The sequence below is a fragment of the Platalea leucorodia genome (assembly GCF_965183815.1).
Source record: "Platalea leucorodia genome assembly, chromosome: 1".
In the NCBI taxonomy this organism is placed as follows: Eukaryota; Metazoa; Chordata; class Aves; order Pelecaniformes; family Threskiornithidae; genus Platalea; species Platalea leucorodia.
This window is the reverse complement of record NC_138823.1, coordinates 76,200,463-76,227,855: the sequence shown is the minus strand read 5'-3', so window position 1 is coordinate 76,227,855 and position 27,393 is coordinate 76,200,463. Positions and strand designations below refer to the sequence as shown.

The 27,393-nt window shown below is 39.7% G+C and overlaps 1 protein-coding gene across 4 annotated transcripts in view; it reads right to left on the bottom strand.

Annotated features, from left to right (window-relative positions):
• The window catches only part of COBL (cordon-bleu WH2 repeat protein), a 164,007-nt gene that overhangs the window by 106,974 nt on the left and 29,640 nt on the right, over positions 1-27,393 (bottom strand). For 2 of the 4 annotated variants that reach the window (XM_082306391.1, XM_082306393.1), the window contains exons 2-5: positions 13,168-13,374; positions 4,277-4,487; positions 3,275-3,503; positions 1,155-1,199 (exon numbers count right to left, since the gene is read on the bottom strand). In XM_082306391.1, the coding sequence (XP_082162517.1) occupies positions 1,155-1,199; positions 3,275-3,503; positions 4,277-4,487; positions 13,168-13,374 (692 nt within the window). The remainder of the gene's footprint in view (positions 1-1,154; positions 1,200-3,274; positions 3,504-4,276; positions 4,488-13,167; positions 13,375-27,393) is intronic. The other 2 variants (XM_082306392.1, XM_082306394.1) reach the window with 1 other exon arrangement.

The window sequence follows — 27,393 nt, the reverse complement described above, 5'->3', positions numbered from 1 at the left end:
CGCAGCCTATGCTCATTCACCAGAAACTGCTGTTCTTCTGCTTGGGGCTAGGCCGCAACTAGATGTGGATTATGAATCCCTTATTCACATAGTCTTCAACTATGAGCTATGCCAGAAACTGCTGATCATCGACGTTACCATTAAACATCACGTAATCCAAATAAACTGGCATTTTAAACACAGCATATCATCTCAAAACAACAAGGAATCTTTATAAATCTGTACCAATTTTCTTAACTAAATACAGTAGATATTCTCTCTAGTATTATGCTCTGTATAAGAGGAAGCTACAGCAAGTAATGACAGAGGATTAGGGGGAAAAGTACTGGCACTAGTGAAGCCAAGAGGCAATAGGCTATGAGCTAAGAATCACTCGATGGCTGTCACCTTCTGGAGGTGGACTTCCTTCCTTCCTTCCTTCCTGAAAATTTAAAGAAGTTAGCCACAGTTTTATTTTGGTTATGTTGCGTTTACTAGTAATGCAAAGAAGTAAAGCCAGTTACAAATCAACCATACCCTTCTTGAGGATAATTAATTTAAGCACTGTATTAGAACAGACTCAGCGGGGGAAAAGGATATACTAAATATACACATTTTCTGCTTAACTAGAAACAGAAGCACCAGTGTAATCTAATCAAACCTCACCTACTGTAGCAATTAGAAGTCAGCATCTATGCAGAGTTATCCAACATGTATACGTAGGTTTGATATTAAACTGCTTTGTTGCATGTAAATTGAAATTAGTGGAAAATCTCTTAGATCTCAAAATATTCTTTGTTACTAAATAAATTTTGAACCTAAGAGACCTCTGAAATGTTAGTATTTCTGGAATTCAACTAATCATGCTTTAGGTAACCTGAAAAGGCTTGGAAACTGTATAGAAACATACCATACCACACAACAGTTAAATGACAAGATTTGTTAATTGCTGGCATTTTAATGGCAATTACTGAAGAAGCAGTATGCACAGAAGCGTGTTTGTTTTGACCAAAAGCACAGACATGTAAACAACACTTTGCAAAAGACAACACATCAAAAATACCTAGTTTCTCTACAGCACTTTACGTGACATTCTTAAAGATCCATCTACCAAACCCACATTAAACATAGTGCGAAGGGAAAGACGGTTTTCCCTCAGCAGCATTGTACAGTACCTCTATAGTTCAGAGAAGGTTCAGACTGAGTTTTTGATGGAGGAACTGGAAAAGGCAGGCAATAAAAGGACAAGAGAAGACACATTAAAGTTCTAATACTGCCTCATAAGCCACAATTTTCATTAACTACTCCTAGTATTTGTTTTCCTAAGCATTACAGGAAAAAAAAGTTGACCAACAACAGACATGCAGAGCTGCTACTAGAGGCAGTTTAGCTGCGCTTGTATTCAGTCCCGATTCACTCGTGAAGCTGCTTCAACTGCTAAATTGAATTAGGTAAGCAGGTGGCAGCAGAGCTTGTCTTTTAATAATCCTTCAGCACTGGATATTTCTGTTTCAGGAAAGGAGAGAACGACGAGCACAAAGTTTTTCTAGAACCTGCTCTTACAAGCACAGCCTATGCTTTCAGCACCGCTGATGCCTTACTCGTTAGCAGGAATGTGTTTTAAAAATCTGTCTGTTCTGATAACTAAACAGACTGGACGTCTACTCAATGCACAATTCATAGACCAACTGCTACTGAAACCAATGGGATTATTCGTCTTGGAGATTACAGATGAGAACACGGGGGGGAAGAAATTTGCTGGAACAAAGGAAACCTTTTGTAAATTTTATGTGTATTTACCGGTTTTCTCATCAGACACCATGGTGCAGAGTAAGAGGAAGGCAGAAAAGGCTGAAATACACTCAGGATAAGGAGGATTTTATCATAATGAAAGGTATACTGAAAGGTTAAAAAAGAATACAATATAAAAAAATTCTGATGCAGAGAGCAGCACACTATGAAGTGCTGTATCATTTGCTGCTATAATCCCAGCCCTGAAGTAAAGTCTTGGTTTTGACTGTGCAGGCTACAACCAGATTTGAGGACCAATATTGTACCAGTATATACACCATCGCTTTCATTTTAAATGAAAAGAGTTTAAGGACAGCTTAGGCTAATTACTCTGTAAGTTGTCCCTGAAGTATGATGAATGAATCCTGTTGAATACTCTGCATGTTCAATATGTTGCTCCAAAATGGTTAGCTTAATTACAGTAAACATATCTTAAAAACCAAACAAACATGCAATTGAGTTATGACATGTTGTCAGCCACTTTTTTGAGCATCCTAACAATTCAAAGGAAAAGGAGACATTTAGTTTACTTAAAAAGTCTAAACTCAAAGAAATTTGAATCACACAGAGGTAGAACTGTCACTTACCAAAGGAGTTTGAAAGAAGAGACAGAACGTCAACATAAATAAATAACTGTATAAATAAAAAATAAGTCTGCTGCTCAGCAGGTACAAGACTGACGTTATCTAAACAATAAATAAGGACATTTACTGTGCTGGAAGTGATGCCGATTGAGAGAAACTGCAGGAGACAATTTTAATGAATATCACTTTCTGACCTCAAAGGAAGTAGTGCTTGTCAATGTGTATTTTTAAAGCAGGTGTATTTTAAAGCACTTTGCATAATTATGCTATTTGAATACACAGGCTGATAAAACTCAAGCCCAAGAAGCTGCCGCTACAATATCATCTACAAGAACAGAAAGCGAGGGTGAATAAAGAAAAGAACAAAATTTTAAATACAAATACCTCGTAGCTCCACTTCACTAAACCGTCAATAACTTTGCTCTTTGGAACAACCGTCTCTGAACCTATCCACAGTCTGTTTCTCATAAGCCCTGGCCTGTCGCCTCTGCTTCTCAGCTTTCGCAGCTGCCAGGACTATGGCATGTCTCTTCTTTCTTTCTCTCCAACCCACAGCACAGGTAGGCGACAGGCTCTGCCTGGATGAGGCCCCCGTGTTACGCACACCTGTACTGACAGAAGCTCCAGGAGGCAGCAAAGCTCCGCCTTTTGCCCTGCCCCAGGCCACCTGTGCCCTGCCAGGGGCCAGCCCAGCCTGGTGTGGGCTGAGAGCAGCCAGGGACAGCTGGGCACGCTGCTGTCCTGGCTGCCGCTCGGGGCACAGCTCACTGAATGAGCCCGCGCTGCTCTCAGGACTGAGATGTCACTCTGCTGTTTCAGCCAGGCCCCAAAGTAACGGGAGCACAAATGTTTTTAAATTGCCCATAATATTTTTGGCACATCATCTAACCCTGCAGCCACCGCTTTCAGACTCAGCTTACCTCTTTTCCTGTCCCAGGCATACAGCTCCTTTATCCCCAGCTCCTCCAAGGACTTGGTAAGCTCCAGCTCCTCCCCAGTGATGCCATCTCGCAGAAGAACAACGTGCTCTTGACTGACTTCACACTTCTCACAAATAGCTGGGATGATGCTGTGGAGAGGCACCTCCGGACTAACTCGAACCACAGCCTTCTGCGTCTTCAGGTAGTTCACTACCAGCCTCACAGACTTCTGCAGAAACAAACACAAACTCTCAGCCCGCCCTCTGTGATGGCTAGACTCTCTTACAATGAGAAAGGCATTGGGGACTTCCATGTTGTCTTGACTCCTCCTAGGCAAACTTACCCCATATGCATAATATTGCAAAAAAAATTACTAAAAAAAAAATAAAATGTAAAAACAAAATCTCAGAACTCCCCTGTCACTAAGGAGACATTCACAAGAACAGGTGAATACAGAAAAGGAATCAGAGGCAGCTGTAATTTGTGAACATTTACAAGTACCACTCTGAAAGGCGTGAGAGCGTAATTAGCAATACTGATTCAGAATAATAAAAATTTCAGCCAACATATTTGGAAAATGGCTACTTCTGAATCTTCACAATACTGTGAAATACATTTATTAACGATGAGTCTTCTCCCCTATCTTCAATAAAGATGGCAAACAAAATACCACTAAAACCCTACCTACCTCCACTCAATCCCACAACCCTCATTTCAGCCACTACTGCAAATTTCAGTCACCCTGGTCTTCAATCAAGGGTCTTTATAAGAACAGATTTCCATCTATCCAACCACATGCAACACAACATTCTGCCTAAACGCTAGAGTCCAGACCGGCACTTGCCAGACCACGTGCAAATCAGTTAAGCTAGTAAAGCAGTTTATAGTCAGTCTCAAGCCTCTCCCATCTGGTTTAAAGATGCAAAGATTGGAAGAACTGCTTGAAATCACAGGAATGAAATGATGTTTCACGGCACCATTTTAACCCTACAGAGTACCAACCTCAGGGGCCCTTGGCAGAGGTCGCTTTGCCTTCTCTTCGGGAACCTTCTCTTTCAGAAGTACCGTCTGTACGTCCAGTGCTCCTATCAAAGTGTTTGGCTTGTAACTCAGAGGTTGTTCAGTTCCCGAAGACTTCAGTTCAAGACTGTGTTGGGATGGATTTAAGCGATACTGGCTGCATAAATCAACCAATAGATCCATCACAGCTTTACTGCAGGGAAGAAGACATTCACCATTAGCATGAGAAAAAACTGTTGCTAAAAGATTTACCTCAGTTTTAATATGGGAGAAAAAAAAAGACTATACAAGCTGTAGATGCGTCACTGGTTAACCATCTTTGGGAGGGAACAGTGCTAATGCTTTGAAATGCTAAACAGATCAGATAAAATGTTAGGAATGAAATATATTCGCGCTTCAGTGTGTGTTTATGAGCAGGCAATTAACTATTCACTATGAGGCAGACAACAGTGGCAATAACAGCACTAACAAACATAAGCCAAGGGCAGACAAAGTGCATCTTAACTGCTAAATCCATACATTAAATTCTCCAATTCAAACCCTGTTCTTTAACATGAAGACAAGATATAAATAAATGATGCACTCACAGTACAGTAAACCTAGATTTGAACCACTACACAATGCAACTCAAAATGGCGTGTTTAAATCTGGAACAGAAGGTAAACAGGATTTTTTTTTCCAGCTTACAACTTTGAGTTGACCCCTCACTCCCAATCCATTTGACACCAGCAATATTTCCAAGTACAAGAGACCCCTTCCATATTTATTTTGCTGAGGATATTAACCCTGTACAAAAATTTCTGGTTTCAAGTATTTGCATTATCAAGAACTCTTATTGCAGATGTGATTCTTAAACCACGAGGTTAGAAGAGTCAGTCACTGCCCCTCTCTTATTCCATGCCTCTGCAGGGAGGTACTCCGTTTTGTGTCAGTAACTCAGCATCCACTGGAGCTTGATACTGCCTGACACAGCATATAAAAACTATGTTCCTCCACACCCCAGAAATTCTCTTCTACCAAGGCACTGAAGGGTTCTTTTTTTCCCAACCTTCCTCCCTAAAATTCCATCCAGGATCAGAGAAAACAGGTTTACTAAAACTGGTTATGGTTCTGAAATATTTTGTTTCATAAACCAGTATCTGTCACCAACAAAACAGCATAAGTGGAAAAAAAATTACCAACTGTACCTGGAGCCTGTCATGTATGTGGGATATTTTTGTTCTAGCAGAAGTGAAAATAAGTGTATAGACAGCGTTACTTGCAAAAGGAACTGGCATCTCTTCTAACGTGTAAACTGGAAAAACTGTACACACATTCAAAATGCAAGCAATTTCAGAGAAAATAAAATCCTTCACAGGTTCTTAGCTACCGCCGTTACATCTGTAGCTCAAGAACCACCCTTCAACTGCAGGCTGTCAGCATCTGGGAAACAACTCGGGGGGGGGGGGGGGGGGGGAGGGGAAAGGGGGGCTGCCCATCTTCTTTCTATGTATATGTTGTTGGCCAACAACTGCTCAAGAAGTTAGCGAAGAACCCTGGAGAGCTAATGGCAAAGACAACAAGAACGGAAAACGAGAATGATCCCTTATTAAGAGGCGAAAGACTAAAACATACATAGGTGACAGCTCTTCCTGCGCAAGAGATAAGAAAGGACCTTCTTTACAGTAACCTATTTCAAGTTTAACTGAGTTACGCAGTGTGAGCTGAAAAAATGGCAAGCGTGGAAAATTTGAAATAGGTGATCACATTGAAAAGAGAAGAACACAGCGAGAAAATGATGACTGAGATCAAACAAGGAAAACAGATGTCATTAACATGCATAGGAGGCTTCAGAAAAATAGAGCACCGTGGTGACTGCTAACATAGACAGCATCTAAATAGAAACATGTAGTATCTAACTCAAAACTGTATCAGGTCATTTCATGATGACTTATTCCGGCACTGTCCCCAAGTTGCAAATGTCCGTATTTCACAACCATGTTTAAATCACATGTAACACACCACAAACCAACAGAAACATTTACACCTACGAAGTTCAAACTATAGGAGAACCCCGCCTACACTGATATTTACATGAATATTCATTATGCTGTCAGCAGTAAGCATTTAAAAAAGTGTCAGTCCACCTGATACAGATCTCAGCTTGTCTGTTTACGGACATATTTCTTTTAAAGTGAATTTTGCATGTGTTTGTTTTCCCCTCAGCCTTATTACTATTGTTTCAGAGAAAAGCAAATAACCTAGCAGAACCGCAATACACGGTGTTCTACATGCTAGACATTTCTATTTAAAGTGGAACACTAATATATTTCTGTAGTGCATAATTTTGTAATAATTCATTCAAATTTGGACAGTACTCTTAACTCATGTAAACTATTTCATTTAAAAAAACTTTTTAAAAAAAAAAGAGAACAGCACCTGAAAAAGGATTTAAAAAAAAAAAGTTCATCAAAAGAACAGTTTATGATTCCGTGCACCTATCACTGAAATTATGAAATATGTTCAGCAGCAACAGTACCACAATTGCAACATGATTAGACTCCACACCAGCCATCTGAGAAACGAGGTTGCAGACAATCATGCAAGTTGAACAAATTTGTCCAGACAATGAACAATTTAAAAATCCAGTCAAATTTGAGGTTTCATCTTATTGATGATTGCAGAGCAGGTGTGTGTTAAATATAACACTTAAGGAAGTCTGCAACATCCCATCCTGAGCCATGCTGCTCAGAATACACAACTGTCCCATGAAAAGCATCCCCAGGCTTCATCTGTACCATTTAGGAGTACAAATTAAGCAGTATCTCTGAAGCTTCAAAGTGCATAGTATGGTCTTCCCAAAGTGTAAATTTGGGAAAATAATTTCCACAAAACTTCAAAAGGATTAAAAAAAAAAAAAAACAAAACCAAAACAAAAACAACCAAAGAGAGAAAAGAAAAAGAGAGAAATTCTACAACAAAATAAAAATTCATGTGTTCCCAGAGAAGTAACAGAGCTGGGAAGTCCTTGCAATAAAGTTATTGTTCTATCAGATTTCCATTTCACCAACTTGAAAAATTTTCCCTCTAAACTGTAATACAGTTCAGCTAAACTGTAATACAGTTCAGTTTAATTTTTAAATGGCAGTTTTATTTCAAGTAACCCCATGTATACGTCACACACAGAAGGGATCCACTAAACACAGCAAGAGAATGGTGCTGAGCCATCTACTAATCTAGACCAACTTTTCTTTCTAACCTTGGGCTGAACATGGGTCTTGGAAAATGCAAAGAGTCAGTCCTTCCTTTGCTTCCATCTCATTCCAGACATATCTGCACTTCATTTTAACCTGCTTTTGAGACCTGGTAGAAAGCATACTCTATTTTGAAATTCAGGCAGGTCTGATCATAAAGGATTAAATCTAAAGCTGAAATGAAGTTGTTAAATGTCTTCTGCCTTTCCAACTACTCAGCTAAGAAATACATTACTTTCTTATTTTAATAAGATGTTGCTGAAATTTTGGGCGGCGAGACCAAACACTATGTGACAGACACCAAACATTAATAACTGATAAGCAAATACTAGAGTACAGAAATAAAACTGGAGGATGAACCCAATTTAAGATTCAGACAAGATGGTCCCGACAACTATTCTTAGCAAAGGAGAGCACTTTGGCTCTCTTCTGATATTCTATTACTAAGCTGCTTGACATTTAACACCAATTCTGGACAGTAAAGAATAACTACTTTGTCAGCAATATTTATCAGGCTGAAGTCCTGATTAAGTTAGAGCCTGTCAGACCACTTGTGTCCTGTTGCTCACCAGTAAAATGCAGCAGAGACGTCTACAGTTTAAGAGGCAGAAAACAACAGAGTTGTTTTGGGTGTGGCTTGGCCTAATCTTCTTGGATCACACAGAGAAATCCTTTTTAAAATACAGCTTTGTACATCTAGGAAATAAATATGTAGGATAAAGTTGTACTCTATCAAATGACATTGACTTTCCTATTACTTTCTACTTTCATGCTACAAGTACCCATTAAAAAAAAAAAAAAAAATCTCAAACTGGAGGAAAGAATCTTCTTTATTTAGGTCAATGCCAAACATGCACTAGGAATCTAAAGTGACTATTGATTGGGAAAGAAAAACAGAAAAGGGGGTGACCTGAAGTCTCTGACACTTTCACTCTCTGCATTTAAAACCAGAAAACAGTGCTGGTCATTATTATTTTCTCATGCTCCAAAGCACAGCAGGCATTTCATAAAAAGATTAGAGGTCTTCCTACACAACCAGAAATGTATAGACTAACAGGAAGCTGCATCAAAAGAAGTACAGGAAACATGATAAACAAATACTCATAAATGTTTACTATTTCTTTTCTCATTTTGCTCATGTATATTTGGTTCTTATTTTCTGTAACTGAGCAAGTCCACAGAAGGAACATCAATATGACACAAAAGAAGAGGCAGCGGACTGGGTTTGTTGAGCCATAAGATGAGAAGGGTGAATGGAGATCTTGTTGCTGTCTGTAAGTACCAACTGGTAGGGTTACAGAGCCAGACTCTTCTTGGTGGTGAATAGCAAGAGGATAAGAGGCAAGAGACCAGTGCCAACACAGGAAATTCCATTTAGGTACAAGGAAACATTTTTTCACCATGAGGATGGTCAAACCCTGGAACAAGCGTACAGTGAGGTTTGGAAACCTTCTCCCTGGAGGTATTCAAACTTGCCTGGAGCAACCTGCTCCTGTGAGACCTGCACTGAGCAGGGAGTTAGAGCAGGTGAGTTCCAGTGGCGCCTTCCAACATAAATTATTCTTTAAATTATTCTAGTAAGATTTTTTTTAAGCCTACATTGAACTACCATAGTTTTGAGTTCACCCCTATTTAGTTCAGCTCATTTTTAACCCTCTTGCTGTATGTGCCCTGTTCATCTGCTTCAAACAACACCTCTTTCACATTTTACCAACCTGGGCTGATTTCACACCTTCAGTCTTTCTTGAGACACCATTCTGTACGTTGAGCTCTAAGCCCACAATTAATATCACTTAAGTCTCTTTCACTGAGAATTACGTGAGAACATACTTTCTGGGATGACATTAGCTTTATGCTCCATATAACGCATACTCTGCACTGACCTCTGTCCTCCAGTATTCACAGAATGGGGCTACAGCTTCAGCAAGTTTATTATTTTTTCTAGTATCCTGCTCTCTGTGCATCACACATATGGGTAACATGTAAGATAACAGCACGAGCAAGAACTGTCCAGTCTACTCTTGTGCCTATCAGTCACCCATGTGTCAACAACTCCAAACCAAACATCATTTAGCTTCAAACATGCCCATTTTTCTGCCGCGTATTTCAAACACTACTGACTTCTCAAGCTGCTGGCATTAAAGGTCTGTATCTGTGCTCATCAGGAAGTCCTCCTCAGCGTCACTCAGTGTGAATGGAGACAGACACATGATCCCTTTATTTGTAGGTTACCCACTGAAAGTATTACCTGTGAGAATTACAAACAGAAAAGGTTTCTGGTAACTCCTGTGAGCTTTTCCACTTATCTTCTTTCTAAACGTCTAGTCATTGCCTCTGTCAGACCTGCTAACAGTTTGTGTGGATGTGCTACAGACCTATATGCATAAACTGTGTAAGTGGCCAATGCTCTGTCCATCCTCTCACAACATCATGTAGTTCTCATACAACAGTACAAATATACATTAGTTGTGGGGGTATTTTATAATCCTTTTAAGGGGGGAGAAGGCTAACAGTTTTTCATTAATACTTTGCAATGTTTTACAGCAGATTTCACAGACACCAATTATTTCAAAAAAGAAAAATGTTTTTAATACCATTCTATTGCTGCACGCACTCCTTAAGAACTCAACTTTGTCCTAAAATCTGCACTACATATTTCCAAAACCTGGAATAAATTGTACGTTACAAGATGGCAATAAACTCTTAGAGAGAGACTGCCAGCTTGAGTTAATTTTATAAATAAAGCTACTTAAAAATTCCAGATTCCAATAAAATATCTTTAAATAGCACACACTTTCTTTTTTTCTTGCACCATCTTTCAAGAAAATTTAATGAGAATTTTCTGCCCTCTTGCTGGTATTTATAGGAACTTTCTATGTAGAGAACAAAGTAAAATTAACGACACGCTGCTTTGCTTACCTACAATGAACAAAGTGAAAGAGATAATTTTGACTTTTAACTTGGTTCATTTATAATAACCTTAAGTGATACTAATTAACTACAGTAGTTATATTTTCAAACATCCTCTAGTGTACTTCATTGTTCTGTGAACTGCTTTCCTGAAATTACAGGATCATTTTTCATTATGATGATGCCCAGGGCAAGGTTTTGCAAATTTTTCTGCAACAGAAAAGCTATTTCCCTAGGGCACCCAAAAACAGATTTTGCAGAATGCAGTTTTAATGATGGCAATGAAAATACTGAAGATTTATAGCAGTATAAACAACAGCAGAATTTGTCTGAAATGTCCTTCCATGATATCACCACAGATAAAACGAGTGAACAGGGAAAATAATTTTATTACCTGCGCTGGCTCCCATACTTGCTTCAAACTAAATGAAACACTTTTTTTTTTTATTCCAGTATCTTCATCATTAACTGTTTACCTCTGAGTATCATTGTACTTCGTAGCTGTCCAGTTTGCAGTGTCAAAACAATGCAGAAAGATGAAAAAGCCGGGGCTTTCACCCAAACCTGGAGACTTAAGACAGTCCATCCCCTAAAAATTTCAGATGCTCTTGACATTTTTTTTTTTTTGTTCCACATCCCTAAAAATGTAATTAGTGTTAGCGTACAGAAAATTTTGTCTTCAAGTGGTTAGAAAGAACAGCAGCACACACAAGGTCTGTTCACAGACTGATGCCACTGTAATACAGGGCTCATTATAGGGTATCCTTTTCTTATTTCATAACTTGTTAGGATGATTTACTCCCCTCCTCAGTTTCCATAATCTTCCACTTCCCACAGCTGGCTATCAGTGCCAGACATTTGTCAGTAACTCTCCGCTCCAAGTGCTCAAGACAGCGCTGAGGAAGAACACCTACTAGCTAGGTTAGGCACTGGTTATACTCAGATTAGCAGACTAGCACAAGCAGGAATTTAATTGCAGCCTAAATCAGGGGCCTAGACCTGTCATGCAGCCAATGGAAAGAAGTGGGCACCTTCACAGAACAGCAAAGAGAACATTTTGGTTGCTTAGAGTGCTTAATGTAGATGATAGAAATAACCCCACAGAAACATCTAAGGTTTAATTTTTGACATTTCTTTCGGGTTTTAGTCCACAAACTAAAACCTCTAATAATCAAAATACTCAGTCTCAGTATACGTGCTAGCAATGGTAGTGATAATCAACACCTGTGCAAGAGACAGAATATTTATTGTACAGCGATTTTCCATTTGTTCTCTGCTCCTGTAGCTTGTATGTTCTTCAAAAGGTCACATTAAAACACCACTCTTGTAGTGCTCTTGGAGTGTCTGTTTGGGTTTTGGTTCTTGTTTGGTTTTTTTTGAAGGAAAAGAAAATCTTTTCTAATCATATGGCAATTATGTATCTCTCTATACAAAATGTTGCATGAAGATTAGCCTCTTGTTAGCTCCCACGTGGCTCGCATTTGCCAATGAAATACCAGCTTTCTTTGGGATCCGCTGGCCAGTGAATTTCATGTCCTGTTCTACTTTCCAGGACTGTTCTCTTCTTTCTCTCGTGAAGTCTAAATCTCCCCATAAAGACTCAATCACTAAATGTATAATTTGAGAGCTCTGATAAGCACTGCTTTCCTTTAAAATCTTTAACACCGCTCTGGCTTTGGGGCTGACCCACACAAGTTGCACTAGTCTCCTGAGAGTGGCTATGTGCACGCTGATTTCTGCAGGAAAAGAAGGGGGAAGAATGAAGTACCAGACACTATGCGCTGCTGTACACATCCTCCTCAGCCATCAAAATACACTAATAGACAAACAGTCAAAATAGACTAATATATCAGACCAAGAAGAGTAGTTTTACAGGAATGCAGACTAACTACTGCAAACCCCAAATGTAAAATAAGCACAGGCCCTGATTTATCAACAGGTGTCTATATATTCTCTTAATCTGGTATTATCACTTTCTACAGTTTCTTGACCGCTGTTGACTACACCATTCTTTGCTACAGTTTCATCATAGTATTGAATACATTTTTAAAACTCTTCCAAATTCTTTCTTAACGTAGTAAGTTTCCCTCTTTCAAAACAGTTCTCACACAGAGAATGAGGAGAAGGAAAAGCTCCCATGGTGAAGAAAATTATCTCAAAACTGCCTTTCCAATACAATTTGCCCTTGATTGTACCCAGTGACAAGGAGAACTTCTCACTCTTCCTGTGGAAAAAAACAATACACTTTGATACAGAAAAGGCTTCCTAAATACCAGCAGATGCTTTGCTGTCTACACAATTGCAATGTATTTGTGAAGGCAGGATCTCTGAATGTGATGAATCATTCATCTTCTGAGCTTTCTTCTCAGCATGACTCCAGCCAGGCATACTGTCAGGATTGCTGTCTGCCAGCAGCACCTACTTCCACTGCACCAATCCCCCTCTGTATTATGAGATGTGATACAACCTAAGACTAGTCCAGTGGCACATACATGTGCTGAGGGTGATCCATGGGGAAAACAATGACACAATAGCTGCTAAATCCCTCCTGCACCAGCAGAGAGGGTCCTTTATACATGGCTCTCAGGACTCTGGTACAACAGCTGCCTAAAATACGGAGAGAAGCATGACAGAGAAAACCCGTCAACCCACAAAGGGAGACATTAATATCAGCAAGTATCCCACTGGGAACAGAGGGCTCCAGAAAGCTGGAGCTAATCAAAGCCTCACCTTCCTTGTACTGTGCTCTTCTGCTCCACCCCGCTGGGTAAAATGACTGTGAAGTCCACTGATCTGTTTATCATGTTCTCCTTCATGCTCACAAGGTTCTGATCAGAAATTACAGCTGTCTCTGCAGGTGACTTGTCATCGCTGTGAATTCTACTTGCTGCAGAAGCTTGATTTGGTGGAGGAGGAGCGCGAGCTTTCATTCTTCTCCTTGAGAAATAAAGGCAAGAAGAAAATTAGTAATTTCTCACAAGCAAGTATAAGCACGTTAATGAGAAAATATGTTCTTTCAGCCATAATCTCAGATTGTTTTAGAAAGTTCCTCTAATGCAAGCCATTTTTCTTTATCATGAAACTTTTCAATGGAGTTGCATTTTATTTTTACCTCCTCTCTAAAAATACGCTAATTTTTTAATGATGCACTCACTCCTACTGTTTGCTTTCCATGCCCCAGGGGATGAATCAGTTCCGTAATTAGGATATGAAATAATCATTATTCTGTCGAGTATGAAGCATGCTCCTATGAAGAGAGAAACAGAAATACTGGGTCCAGTCCAGACCTGACTCAAGAAAGTTGTATTTACGTACATGATTGTTTCCTCCAAGTCAGAATGGCAGGAGCGGAGGCAGGGTGAGGTTTCATTCAGCTATATTTGGGTTCCATAGTATTACTCGAAATATTGTCTCTTCCCCTACTCTGAGTAAGTAGTATTAAATTTGGCTCATCATACTTCATATGGAAGCACCATGAAAAGGTCAACCATGAATGATACCACTTCTTACCATGCAATACTAAGAGACTATAGCTCTTTGAAAGCACCCTGAAGAGAACTCATTCTTCAGTAGCAGGCTATGTGCTGTAAGCGACATATAGAAAAGCTGCATCAACTTGCACCAGACAAGCAGTGTACTTGACAGAGATATAAAACCACCACAAACTCAAAGTTTACTTCGTTGGCAAGCTGCCAGACAGATAAGCAACATATGTGCACTGAAACAACATATGTGCACTGTTAAACTTCTGAATAGCTGGCCTCATACCAAGCACACGTCTAAGAGGATTAATGCTGATGATTAATATCCCAGTGACCTCTTCTGACTAGATTTATGCCTAGTTTAAGTCAGATTTTAGTGTAACAGATGGAAAAAGCAGTAAAATATTTACTGGAAATTACTACCCAGGCTCACCACCTGCATTTTTTAATCTGCCTGGTTTTAGGGTGCAGGAAGAGAAGAGATCATGATTCTGCACATCATTACAGCATAACCAGAGGTCCAGAAAAGATGAGTACAGAAAAAGCACTCTAACCTTTAAAAGCCTGCAAAGCCAAGGGTAAAACTGTGTTTAGGGAAAAAAAAAAATTAAGAACTTAACAGGATTAATACCAAACCAAACTCTTCTTTAGTTAGAGACAATGCATATTCTCACAGATAAAAAGACTAAACGTACACTTGGGATTACCAATGTAAGCTCCTGGCAGAGAAAAAAGTAAGAGAATAAGAGCTACATCACATCACAAGAAAAAAAAAAAAAAAAACAACAAAAAAACCCAAACAAAACCAAACAGTTCAGAAACAATCCAAGTCCTCTACACTTTTTAATCAGTATTTGCATTTGACCGACAATTTCTATGACGTCTCAACTTGCAAAAAATCACTACACTGCCCTGAAAATGCACATTTCAGTGAGACCTCAGCAAGACACTGTAAAATTAGCAGTGATGCAAATACTTCCTTTCATTTCCTGTGTGCATAACAAACAGTATTCTCTACAAATACACAGGGAGAGCTACTGCCATATTTACTAGTGTACAGCAACTTCTCTTCCATGCAAATTTTTCCCTGAACATTCACTTTTTATCCTATATACACCCCATGAGTCATGCAGTCATCAGTCACTAACTTGCACCTCCCCATGGAGGTGATGATAAAAAGTTCAAGGTTTTATTGTTTGTCAAACTACTTTGACTTTCTATATGACCGTGAACCAAATTCTTAATTTATTTACTTGTCTATAAAAGAAAAAAAGAAATTGAGATTAATCTTCTGTCAGATCCCTTTACATTTGGCTACAGTTGTTATTTGCAAGCAGGTGGTGAGAGACATGAGAGTTTTGCACAAATCCGGATCATGCCAACGTAGCTTTACAAAAATGCAGTGCAACAGTTAGGGAGTTCAGATCAATTTACAAATGATGTAATTCTTGCCCTCCATAACATCAACTGCATCAATATAAGCAGCTAGAGAGATTCACATCAACTTGTTTCTTAAACCAAGCTTTTCTTTTTTGTTTTTAAAGCTTTTCCTATAATGTGGAGGCTGATCTCCAATACAAAGTACAAAGGGGGTGGGAAGAAAAGAAGCAGGCAAGTGTCCTGAGCCTGGCAGAACTAGGTTTTTTTAATTATGATTTACCTGGACTTGTAAATTCCAGATCTCACAGTGAACAGAGATAGAGGAAATAAAGCAATGGTAATAAAATAAACACGAAACTAAAACCAGCTGAAACTGAAGAGACTTGAAACTTCAGAGGAGAATTGAAGAACGACCGAGTTTTGAAGCTGATGAAGGAGCTGGAAGTGAATTGGGAGTATGCTACACACGTTTGTTCCCTAGCAATAACATAAAGCCGCATCTGGTTTTCTGAAGGAACAGACAAACAAGGTCAGACACCTTAATACCAATTTATAGCTCTGAAATGGGAGTGCCATTTTTATTTAGCCACTTTTTAAGCACTCTTTACAGCCACTTCTGCAGTTACAGACCTTGTACAACACTGCTTGGGGGCAGGGGTGTGCGCCAGGAAATCAGGCATCATACCATCAAAAGCATCAGCCATACATTGACCAGCAATGTTCGCTTTACCTCCATAAAATACGTAATGATGTGTATTATTTTTGGCATTACACAGTCAGGGCCTTCTACATACTACAATCCTCCTTTACTTTTGTGCAGAAAGGAAAGTGCAGATCTGTTTCCTTCAGAGACATCAGAGAAAGGAAAAGGGAAACCATTCCCACTACAGTCTCTCTAACCTAGCAACTGTTCAGGTGACCTCATACGAACCTGTCCACAATAGTGACTACACACTCTCTTGAAACACTGCGACTGCTTTAAATGCCTGGTTTTCAAGGTTTTCCAAATGACAGATTTCAAACTACTTCAGTGGAAGCAGATCCCTTTAAAGTTCACATTTGTAGAGCGATACGTGGCACAGATTTGCATTTCCCAGCCAACTTTCTGAAACATCTCAGTAGTAGCAAGTAGCTCCATGAACCGCAGAGTGAAATCCACAGCTCTAGCTCCACCTTGGATCTGCATGAGCAGCTGCTTTCTGAGAGGCTCCAGCAACTGCAGTCAGAAGGTGCTGAGAAGCCTGTGGATACTATTGAATGCACGGCAGAAAAGAATTCAGCTTTCTCTGTCAGAGCTATGATGGTCATACAGGACAATACAAAAGCACTCCATAATAAAAGCCTTTTTGTTCCCCCACCAAAATAATGCACAGAGAAAGGGTGTGATTTAAAAGCCTGTTTTAAGCACGGGTACTTTCCACGCTATAAACACAACATACTATAAAAAACTTGCATACCATTCTTCAGTATGAGCTAAATTCAAACTAATTTAAAGTTTTTTTTTTTCCACAAGCATCTTTCACTGTGCTCAGTACCGAGATACTTGTTAAGCCCCCTACCTGCTATTAGTCTGCAGATGAAGTTACAGGTGGGAACACTTCAAACCTATGATTCACTCATGGTTACATGAATGCTTTGATCCAGCCCTTGATAAGGAGACAGAGTAAAAAGAAGCAGCTGATTCTAATACACAAATGTACAGTGCCTTTTACCGAGGCTTGAAATAGTTCATCTCACTTTACTGTAAGCTCAAGAAAATGCATATAGCCATGAAATAATTAGGCAGAATACATAAATAACCTACCAGCACTCTTCTCAGTAACAGCGTCAGGCTTCCCAAAACAGAAAAGGAAAAATAACAAGCAAACTGACCAACAAGATCAGCACCTCTGTAGTGCAGCACATAGAACAAATGCAACAGAAGCGAAGAAAAGTTTCACCAGATTAAGAACTTTAAGAAAAGGTAACACAAGCCCTTTGGACCCACGCTTTATTAATATGTAACCACCAAGCAATAGGATGCGACCTGGACTTTACAATCCCGTGGTGAAAAAACACAATCTCTGTTTCAAACAGAAGTGGTCCTGAGACTTCCACCCTCATGGCAATGCTATGCAGAGATTGTCTTTCTTCAGATAAGGTCTAACACAACAACAAGAAAAAAGAAAAGAAAAGAAGTGACCCTACACATTTCCACCATGCTCAAAAACAAAACAAAACAAAACAAACAAACAAACAAAAACCAACAAGGAACCCTCTCTGCCCTGTAAGGCAAAGGCAACTTAACAGGTATGGGGCAGACTTCATCCCATGGATGTCAGCAGGAGTCTTGGCAAGAGCTCCGTACTACACCAGTTTGTAGAATCTGGTCCTTTCTATGCCAATTCTCTCTATAAGCATTCATTTCAAACAAAAAAAGCTAACCAAACAAAAACAAACAAACAAAAAACCAAATCAAACCAAACAATCAACCCTCAACATAGCAGAATTATGGGCAACACTGATTTTTTTGACATAGTGAACAACTAGCACAGCACCTCCAACCCAGTCAAGTCATTTTGCAATCTTGTCAATGCACAAGGCTGGAGCAGTTGCAGAGGGTTTCTCCATGACATTCGTCTGCAAGCCATCTCATAATTAGGAGGAATAAATCAACATGAGAGTGCTCAGTGATGAGTGCAGTATAGAAATGCAGTGTCCCTTGGGTGGAAAACAGGAGGCACTGAAGTCAACGTACTTGACTTTCAGGTGATTGCACTCCTACAATCTTCTGAGGGGAAATCTATGCACATTACTGTTTGAGGAAAAAAAAAGCAGATGACTACCTTCACTCCCTCACTCTCCCTCCCTCTCTCTCTGGCAACTTGCACAGCAAAGCCAGAAACCCAGCCCTGAGGCACACCTTATACTCCAAACCATCAAGACGCAGACAGCATGGTAAAAGTCACTCCTGCCTAGTGATCTAGCCTGCAAAGCAGATATCCTTCAGAGAACACTTCTTTTTCACTCTTTGTTGCTTATGGCAAAGCAAAGAAAACCCAGATTACAGGCTGGGAAAAAGACACTCGCTGTATTGGAATTAATAATATGGCAAGTTCCCTCTTCGTAAGTAAAATCCTTTCAGCTTCTAGATGCAGCAGGTCAGAAAAATTATAATGCAACACAAATGTAAAGGAAATACATATTAGCACCAACATAAAGCCACCTCACAAATTTTGAAAATGGGAAACAAGTTAAACAAGTCCCACAGAGGTGGAGAACAGAAACCAGGAGAGCATGATAATGTCCATAACTACTAAAGAGGCAGGAGTCCAGACAGCCCTATATCATAAACTAGAGCTCCATTCCACTCTGCCATCTATAACACTTATATTAACCAATTAAACTGAGATTTTGGTTTGCTCTTTATTTGGGGGGGGGAGGTGGGGGAGAATAAAAAAAAAAAAAAGAAAAATCAAAGAACATTCTCAAGTTTACTTAGTCTTATCACAGGCAAAATATACGGAATCATTACAAGTATGTGCAACAGAGGTAACATCTTTGTCTCATACATAGTAAGTAAATTACAGGTCTAAAATATATTACTCTTACAGTAACTTGTTTTCAGTATTATTTTACAACATTTCATCACATTCATAATATTACAAAAATATTACACTTGCTAAACAGCTGAAATCTTCAGCAGACACTAAGATCTAATGAACTGGATTACTCCCATGTTGATATGGCTCAGGAACAATTAGGATTCCCTACGTTACTTCGTTTTTTAAATAAGATTATTTTATTTTTTTTAAACAGTCTTTACTCTGAATCTCCTGGCTATTGTGTTATAAAGTTATTTCACGCTTTTCTCTTTTCAAACATTTATTTGAATTTCATATTGCTTTTAAAAGATCATTCTATTTCTAAGGCAGGATCACACTGACAGCAAGATGAAAATGATTCCCTTGCGGGTGTGATAAAGTCACCCTAAATAGACAAGAAAAAAATAATTTGTTTTTGGCAAAGAAATGAAAGTTTTTTAATTATATTTTTGATCTTCCATTTGATTCTACTGATGAGAAACCCTACAGCTTTATGTATTTTAAAAATAAAGTTTTAATGCCAGAAGGAAGGAGGAGAAAAAAAAAAAGAAAAAAAAAAAAGACCAGAAGCAAACTGAATGAGAGCATTTGTAGAAGAGGAAGCAGGGATGGAAGTACATGATCATGCTTGCCCAAGGGTGAAATTAAAGCAAAATAAACAAAAGTCAACGTGAGATGATACAGTCTAATGGAAGTGGTTCCTAACGCTGTATCTCTAATTTCAAACCTTTCACAAACTTAACCAATCAACCATTAAAAAGCATTGTGCTGCAGTTTCCCAGTCTTAAATGTACAAGTGAATAAACTCATTGTTATAAAATTTGCTGCCAGGAACATCTCCACAGATCTGAACCATTTCATGAGAGGCTGAGATGCATCCCAACACATGGCAGAGACCTAGCTGCTCCGCTGCTTGTGAAACATTGCACAGCTGCTAAACAAGAGAAAACCGGCTTCCATCTGGCCGGGACTCAGGACTCCTGCACTGACACTACGTAGATCAACTATCGAGAGCTCATCCTCTGGCAGGAACGCCAAATGATTTGTTAGCCTGCGGCTGGTATCCTCAAATACACTTTTTTTTTTTACACATCACCCACACTTTCGATGAGGAGTGCATTATCTTCGAATAAAAGCCTAATCCTCCTTCCAGTCACCGAGGCGTTCCCTCAAGATCCAGTACAAAGCAGTTCACCTATCAGTTTCAGGCTGTAGTCACTTTTTAGGGCCAGAGGAAGCCGTAAGCATGCTAACCTGATTTCCTGTAGTACACGGGCCATGCAATTCACCCCACTGCCACTTTAGAGAGCCCTCCCTTAGAGGGAAAGCAAGGACGGAGCGGTACGTGGGGTGGGCTGTAGCTGATTAAGGAATAACACTGCAGCCTACAAATGCTTTTACACCTATTAACCGCAGTCACATTAGGGAGCCTAACAGATCTACCTGTATCAGTTCCCAAAACAAAATAAAACACAAGCCTTAGAGAAAATCTTTTAGAAAGCAGCCAAATCCCAGGATTTGGGTAGATGCCCGCTGCAGTTAATGAAAACACTGCCCGAAAAAGCACTGCAGGGTCTGGCCTAATAGCTGTATCACAGGACTTCTGAGATACCACCCACACATTCAGTGTGTGGCAAAGACCACACTACAAGCTGGTGCCATCGTGTGCAACTCCATCAGGTTGCGCATCAGTAAAGAGGAATGAAATGCGAGAGCAGCTAACGTTATATTATTATTTGCCTCATCTGCTGAAACACATGCTAAAGAAAGAACAGAAGTCTTTTGTGGTTAAAGGCAAGAAAGTATGTAAGAGTTACTCTAGTTCGGAATGTTAAATTCCTGTGATCTAAACTGTGGTACTATCTCATCTCTGAGTCAGAGATACACCAATAGTTTTAGCTTGGGAGATGTGATCAAAACAAAACCCCACTAAAAATTCATACTGGAGACTGGGTTAACAAGCATCACCTTCAAAAAAATTTAGTCTAGAAAAGCAAACATAGAAAAATAGCACACTAGGTACGGATGGCAAAACTTTGCTCTTTTCATAATAACCTCTGCCAGAGGGCAAGACTCAGAAGAACCGAAACGCTGACAAAGGCAGTACACATTTAGGCTTTAGGACGCAAATGTTTAGCCACCAGCATCTGAGCCAAAACTACCTGCCAGTTTCACGCTGACCAGAATCAAAATTGATTGCCAAGCAATGGCTGTTGAAGTGACTTGCAGCGGAACCAGCAATGAATTAGGGCAAAGCATTCAGTGACCAGCCATCCAATCCTATTCCCACTAGTATTTTTGACTTCTTCCTCCTTTATCCACACATGCACATTGTTTTTTCCCCACTTATCAATTACTGAGCTATTAGTCTCATACCATTCCAAGCAAAAATAATAATAATAATAATGTAATAATAAAGAAAACACTAAGGAAAACATCATGTTGCTCATGCTCATCTGAAATGTTATCCAGTTCCTTCACCTGTGACTAAATCAGGCTGCTTTGCATGGTATGCTTAAATAGAAAACAAGAATGACGATATTTTTATGTTACTGATGCTTAAGCACAATGGCACTGGATAGCAAAAAAAAACCCAAACAAACAAAAAAAAAGGTGTCCATGCTAACATCCCAAACATACTTAGAGAGACACCCAGAATACTGCTGGTGATACTGTAAAACACCCAAGCCCTGCTGCCAGGGCACTCTGTTCTGTTCTCAGTGCTCTCAACTCTTCACTGAGCTGTTTTAAGGATGCTCAGTTTAGCAGACAGGAGGCTACAACTGTGTAGACAGCCACGGCACACTGAGTTCCCTGCAGATGGCAAACCCTGTGGCTGAACTGCGAAAACTACAGGGTTAAAACATCATTAACTGGTGAGACAACTAGTGAAATTTCTCAGCATTATTCATGAAGTTATAGTCAGGTTCATGCTGGCTAACTGGATTCTTCCTAACCATGCTCACCTGTGGGAAAACACTGGCATGAAAACAAAGCCAAGAGTATTTGCAAGCAGGCTGGAATCACTGCTGGCATTGCATCCTCTGCATTTTGCGGGCAAACATGCATCCTTTAAATGCACTCACTCTACCACCCGTCAGCTGTGTTTTTGTGAGGACACTGCAGCTCTCACCTCACTGTCTCTGCCGGGTGCCACAACTCCATGCTGAGCTCTCTAGTAACACTCTTAGGTCTGGAAGGATAACTTATTAGTTGGAATAGGTTTTATTAACACCCAATAATTACATTAGTCTTCATCATGTTGATTAATAGCAAACCAATCAAAGTAATGAGAAGATAGTTTGTTTCTAGAGGGGTCAATGACTAAAGCTATGATTATGCAAGCCTGAGGCTAGCTCAGAAATACTCGCACTGTATGGCATGTCCCCTGAAGCTATAGGTGCTGTACAGATTTCAGTGTCATTATCCTTTCTTAATCTCTTATCAACAATCACTTTCAATATGCTAGTTAAATAAACAAATATAAAAGTTTATTGCTTAGCAACACTGATACATAAACTCTCCTGTGGTGACTTGCACTGTCAATTAAGATGCAACTTCAAGGCGCATCTGCACTGTATTGCTGAGCAAATGTATCCCAGACTGTGATCTATTTTTGTGCCCGCAGAGTTTTTAACCTCACTACCACCTACTGAGAATCACTCTCTAGAGGCTTAAAGACTCTGTAGATTAGGGCCCTACTGCAGTCAAGTGCTTGCTTTATTGTCTATTTACAAGGAACACAGAAGATGGAATAGTTTTGAAAGAATCGGAGACAAAACAACATATATAGCCAGTGAAAATCTGATGTGATTTACTGCGCTGGCTAATTCCTAGTTTTAGAATACACTTACAAGCTAGTGGGCACTTCAGTGGAAAATCGCTGACATTACTAAAGAATAGTATTCCTACCAATACCTGTTTCAAGTAGAAACAGCCTTAAAACAGTGTCCATCTGATGCACAGGTGGGGAAGAATTATGTTTAGAATGATTACCTGCTTAAATAAGTACATCTATGGTAAACATTAACACACATAACTGTGAGCGGACAGATCATCATTTCTCATGTAATATGAATGCTCTAGGAGTACGCTACTGAAGTGTATTTCACCCATTCACCCTTATACAAACAGATCCTACAAAAACAGGCAGGCAATGGTAGTTGAGGGAGTTTAGCTCTTTGCAGAATTAAGACCTATGTTATTCCACCTACCTCCATGCAAAGGTTTTAATTCACCTGTCTACAAATGGTGGCAAGATCACAGTTACTTCAGAAAACCTACACACCCTAACACAGCAAAGAAGAGGGCACAGACAGAAAGTTAAAGGGTGTGGACCAGAGTAAAAAGGCATCTTGGCTCGGTTCCAGAGCACCCCCTTAGATCCAAAAGGGCTTCCCAAAACATTAGAAACATGTATTTCCAGACATAAATTAAATTAATCAATAGCAACTAGCTCTATGTCTTTACAGGCTGCAGGCCAGAATATATCTGTGCTTTTTCTGAAACCTAGGGTTAATCTCTTAAGCTAGATGGTCCGAGGCAGGAGAGACACAAAGCACAGCAGGCAGGCCTACTGAAGCCATTTATTTTCCAGCAGCACTGAGCTCTCCTAAAAGAGGGAAGGCCTGTGTGCTTCCTCTCAAGTTTACTTGCCCCTGGAGAAGCACTCGTGATCTTGTCACAGCTGACCTTACAGCAAATTTCTTGGGGTGGGGAGGGAAAGGCTGCATCCAAGTCCAATGCCCACTGTTCCTATGTATTCAAAAGTCCAGATCTGCTGACACACTGGAGGATAAACAAGGAGACACAATTTACTTACTTTGGACTGCCCGATCTAGAACACCAAAGACATGAATCTACCCTCTTTTTTCATCTACAGTTATTCTGTAAATTCTAACTCTGCAGAAAACTACATGTCACAGAAGAAGCCAGCATCAGAACTACAGGGCTGACAAGCTTCTCTTTAGAGCGACAAAAAAAATCCCCTAAAAGAACTAACGATGTATTTTTGTGAGATACAGTTTACATTCACTCGCAGAGAAATAGCATCAGAGATGCCAGGACATTCCTTACTCTCTTAATCATCTTCTTAATTAGCATTCATAATTCAGTCTTAATGCATACTCCATCACACAGTAAGAAATCACATATATCCGTATATTAAAAAAGGTTAATGAAGCAAATACACAGTGTCAATGAGATAAAGAAATATTCAGCTTCAAAACAACAGTTCACTGTTGTCAGACCCTGTATTTATGGGATGCCACAGGTGCTTTGATCAGGAAATCCCACAGCTTCAGCTGATTTTCTATGTATTTTCCTGGTGCTGATTTGCTTAATAAAATTTCTTATAAGAATCACATATATTTTGCTTTCACTTTGAAGACATTTCGTTCTTTCTAAATGACACAGGAATCAAGTACTACTTAGTTTAAATTGAAATTTGAGTATTTTGATTTATTAAAAGCAAATCATAAACTTAGCTGTAAAGTAATAAACCCTACTCTAATTCTACACTGGAGTTGAGACCTACATTAACATAAAACCAGAAAGTCTGATGAAAAATAAAACTGCAAGTGTTAACACAGATAAATATGCTTACAACACCAAACAGCTGAATAGGAGGTCTCTGAAGTTTGATCTTGATTTATCAAGTACAAACAGAAATGTTTTAATGATTTTTAAATGTCAGCAAAATTAATTTTTTAGTTAGTTTCCATTTAAATTCTGTTTAATGTATCCTGTAGGCACATGTGGTACTTAACGGATTTTAAATCTCTCAAACCAAAAAAGGATGTGGTATCAACTGAGCACTTAACAGCCTCACACAGTGCAGACTAGAACACACTATGAAGAAAATCTTGATAAATCAGGAATGTCAACACACCCAGACAGTATCAAACGAGAGAGGAAGCAGCCAAATACCCTCCCTCTTTATCACACACATTCAAATCAGGGATGATTATTCTGGGCCTTTTACTGCTGTGTAGCACTGGCTCAGGACACAGCAGTCTAGGCCATTATGGACTTCACAGAGTAAAACCAAGACCTTGCGTCACCCCCCTCAGCAGACTGGAAGCCATGGGAATGGTGTTACATGTTATTACCAAGAGAGCGAAGGTATGTCCCACTTAGGAGCTTTAAATGCTACTCAGAGATAACCCAATGCAAACATGCTTGAGGCTGCTCTGTACTGACGGGTCATCACAGCAGTGACAGCAAAATGTGTAGACATGCCTGAGCTAGCTGCAAACTCAGCAGAGCCTACAAAATCCTCACAAGAAGCAGGGCATATTAGACTACCTTATAATATGAATTGCTGTAGTTACACCAGAAATTGCAAAAGGTGCACATACCTCAAATGCAAGCACCAAAAACCATGGTACTTTAGAGCTGGTCTTTTAACCAAGATAAAAGATTTCTGTCTCCTTGTCAAAAACAAAGAAACAGCAATAGTAATGATGTCTGATTTCCTTCAGCTTCCTTGTCTTGTCAGGACTGATTTTGATATCAAAAAAGGCGAGAAGTCTCACTGGAGCTTTTCTCAATTCTGGAGCACTTAATGACTGTCTTCATCTCTGGACCTTATCCTGCAACTATCCTCTGAGTAGGGCGGTTACGAGGCCTCTCCTCTCTGTCAGCCACCAACTTTCCAGAGATTTACAAAAATCTATTATGTTAGGCTTATCTTTCCAAATCTGTTATATTAGGGTTATCTTTCCCTCTGTCAATGAAACTGAAATCAAACTAATGGCTGAAAAAACAAACAAACAAACAAAATATTTTCAAGAAAATACAGGCAAAGAACATCATCAAATGATCTTCATCTTATACAAAAATCCTGTTAAAATCTGGCATTGCATGGCTACACAAGCTCTTGGCAGACTATGCTGAAACAAGGGTGGCTGTCCCATCTGAAAACTGCCACCCAGGAACACTGAATAAAAACAGAAGAGGGAAGGGATTAACTACAGAGTTTCCTTCTCACAACTGATAAAAACCAAAACAAAGAAATCCTGGACTCGGTGAAGTCAATGGGAGTTTTGCCACTGACCTTGCAAAAAGCCAAGTTTTCAGCCTGGCAGAACCTCAGCAGAGCTCAGTTTCATCTCTGTGTTGACAGCTCTGCTTGCTGCCTCTCCCAGCTTGAACACAACTTTCAAGCACCTGGACAAAGCCGAGCACCGGCAACACGGCATCTAGAAAAGCTTTGGGATGCTGAGAGCAACTGCGTGGTACTGCCCTGGGCATCCAACCAGCTGCCTTTTAGATCTGAAAAAGCACGGTTCTCTTATGTTCTTACTACATATTATTGAAAACTGAAAGTATCAAATATAACTAATATATCAAAAAAAAAAAAAGAAAAAAAATGGGGGCGGGGGAATCAATTAAAAAAGGAAGCAAGCCTATCTTCATGCATTACCACCCCAACTTTGTATCATTTCCGATTCTAAAATGAGTCAGAGAGGTCAAGGAAATCTGAGGACGCAAGATAAAGTCAGAGCTGCTACACCACAACCTCTTTGGTCACCTCCTCTGAAATAGGAAGGTCAGTGGCATAGTGATAATTGGTGAAATTACCAGCATACAGAGTGCGCTCCCTGAGCCAGGGTCTAGCAGTTGCTCACTTGACACATGCTGGCACCGTTCTTCCCAAAGAGCGATGAGGACGCTCAACCACTAGCAGATCAAGCATCCTCTCTGATGTTTATCAGACTTTCCCAGCCAGGAAAATCCTGGATGCAGCTTCACAGCAAGGCTCCTCCAAACACTTCTCTTCTGCTGAGCCCAACACAAACTGCACCCAGGCAAAGCGGTAAGGCAGGAGAAACACAGAGTGGCGTTTACCAAAACAAAAGTGAAAGGGACTCGCCTTCCTAGCTGATCACAGATTTTCCACACTGAACACACAAGCACAGATAGTGAAAAGGGAGCTGAAAGATTTAAAGACAGCATTTCAAGATTCCAAAAATCATAGTTGTCCCCTCAACAAATAATACAGAATTCCAGTATTTCTGACAGATCCTCCAGAAAAAATGCCACCTTTTATTTTGGAACTAAACCAAAAAAACATAAACATGCATATTTTTCCCTGCATACGGAAGCAAAAAGTAATAACCTCCAATGTAAGATCTTGTTCATAATGTTGTTTGAGTGCCATGCTTGAAATATAGGCCATAGCAAAGGCATGCATAAAAGCTTTTTCCCCTCTCACACCCCCTTTTATAGTACAAATTGTAGAAAAAAAAAATACTGGTTTATATAAATAAAACATACTTTTTTTCCACAAAATTCTATCTTCAAAAGTTAGACTTCTCAAGAGGTCAGGTTAGTTAATCGCCATGTCAGTACAAGAGCTCTTTTTGCTGCCCTCTTTATCTTACTACAACAGACATGTAAAATCTCACACTCAGTGGGCTATCACAGGCTCATGACATATCCCAAAACAGTACTGCCGTGTGGCTCATACATTGACAGAACTAAACAAAAGCATTGGCAGCTTTCAT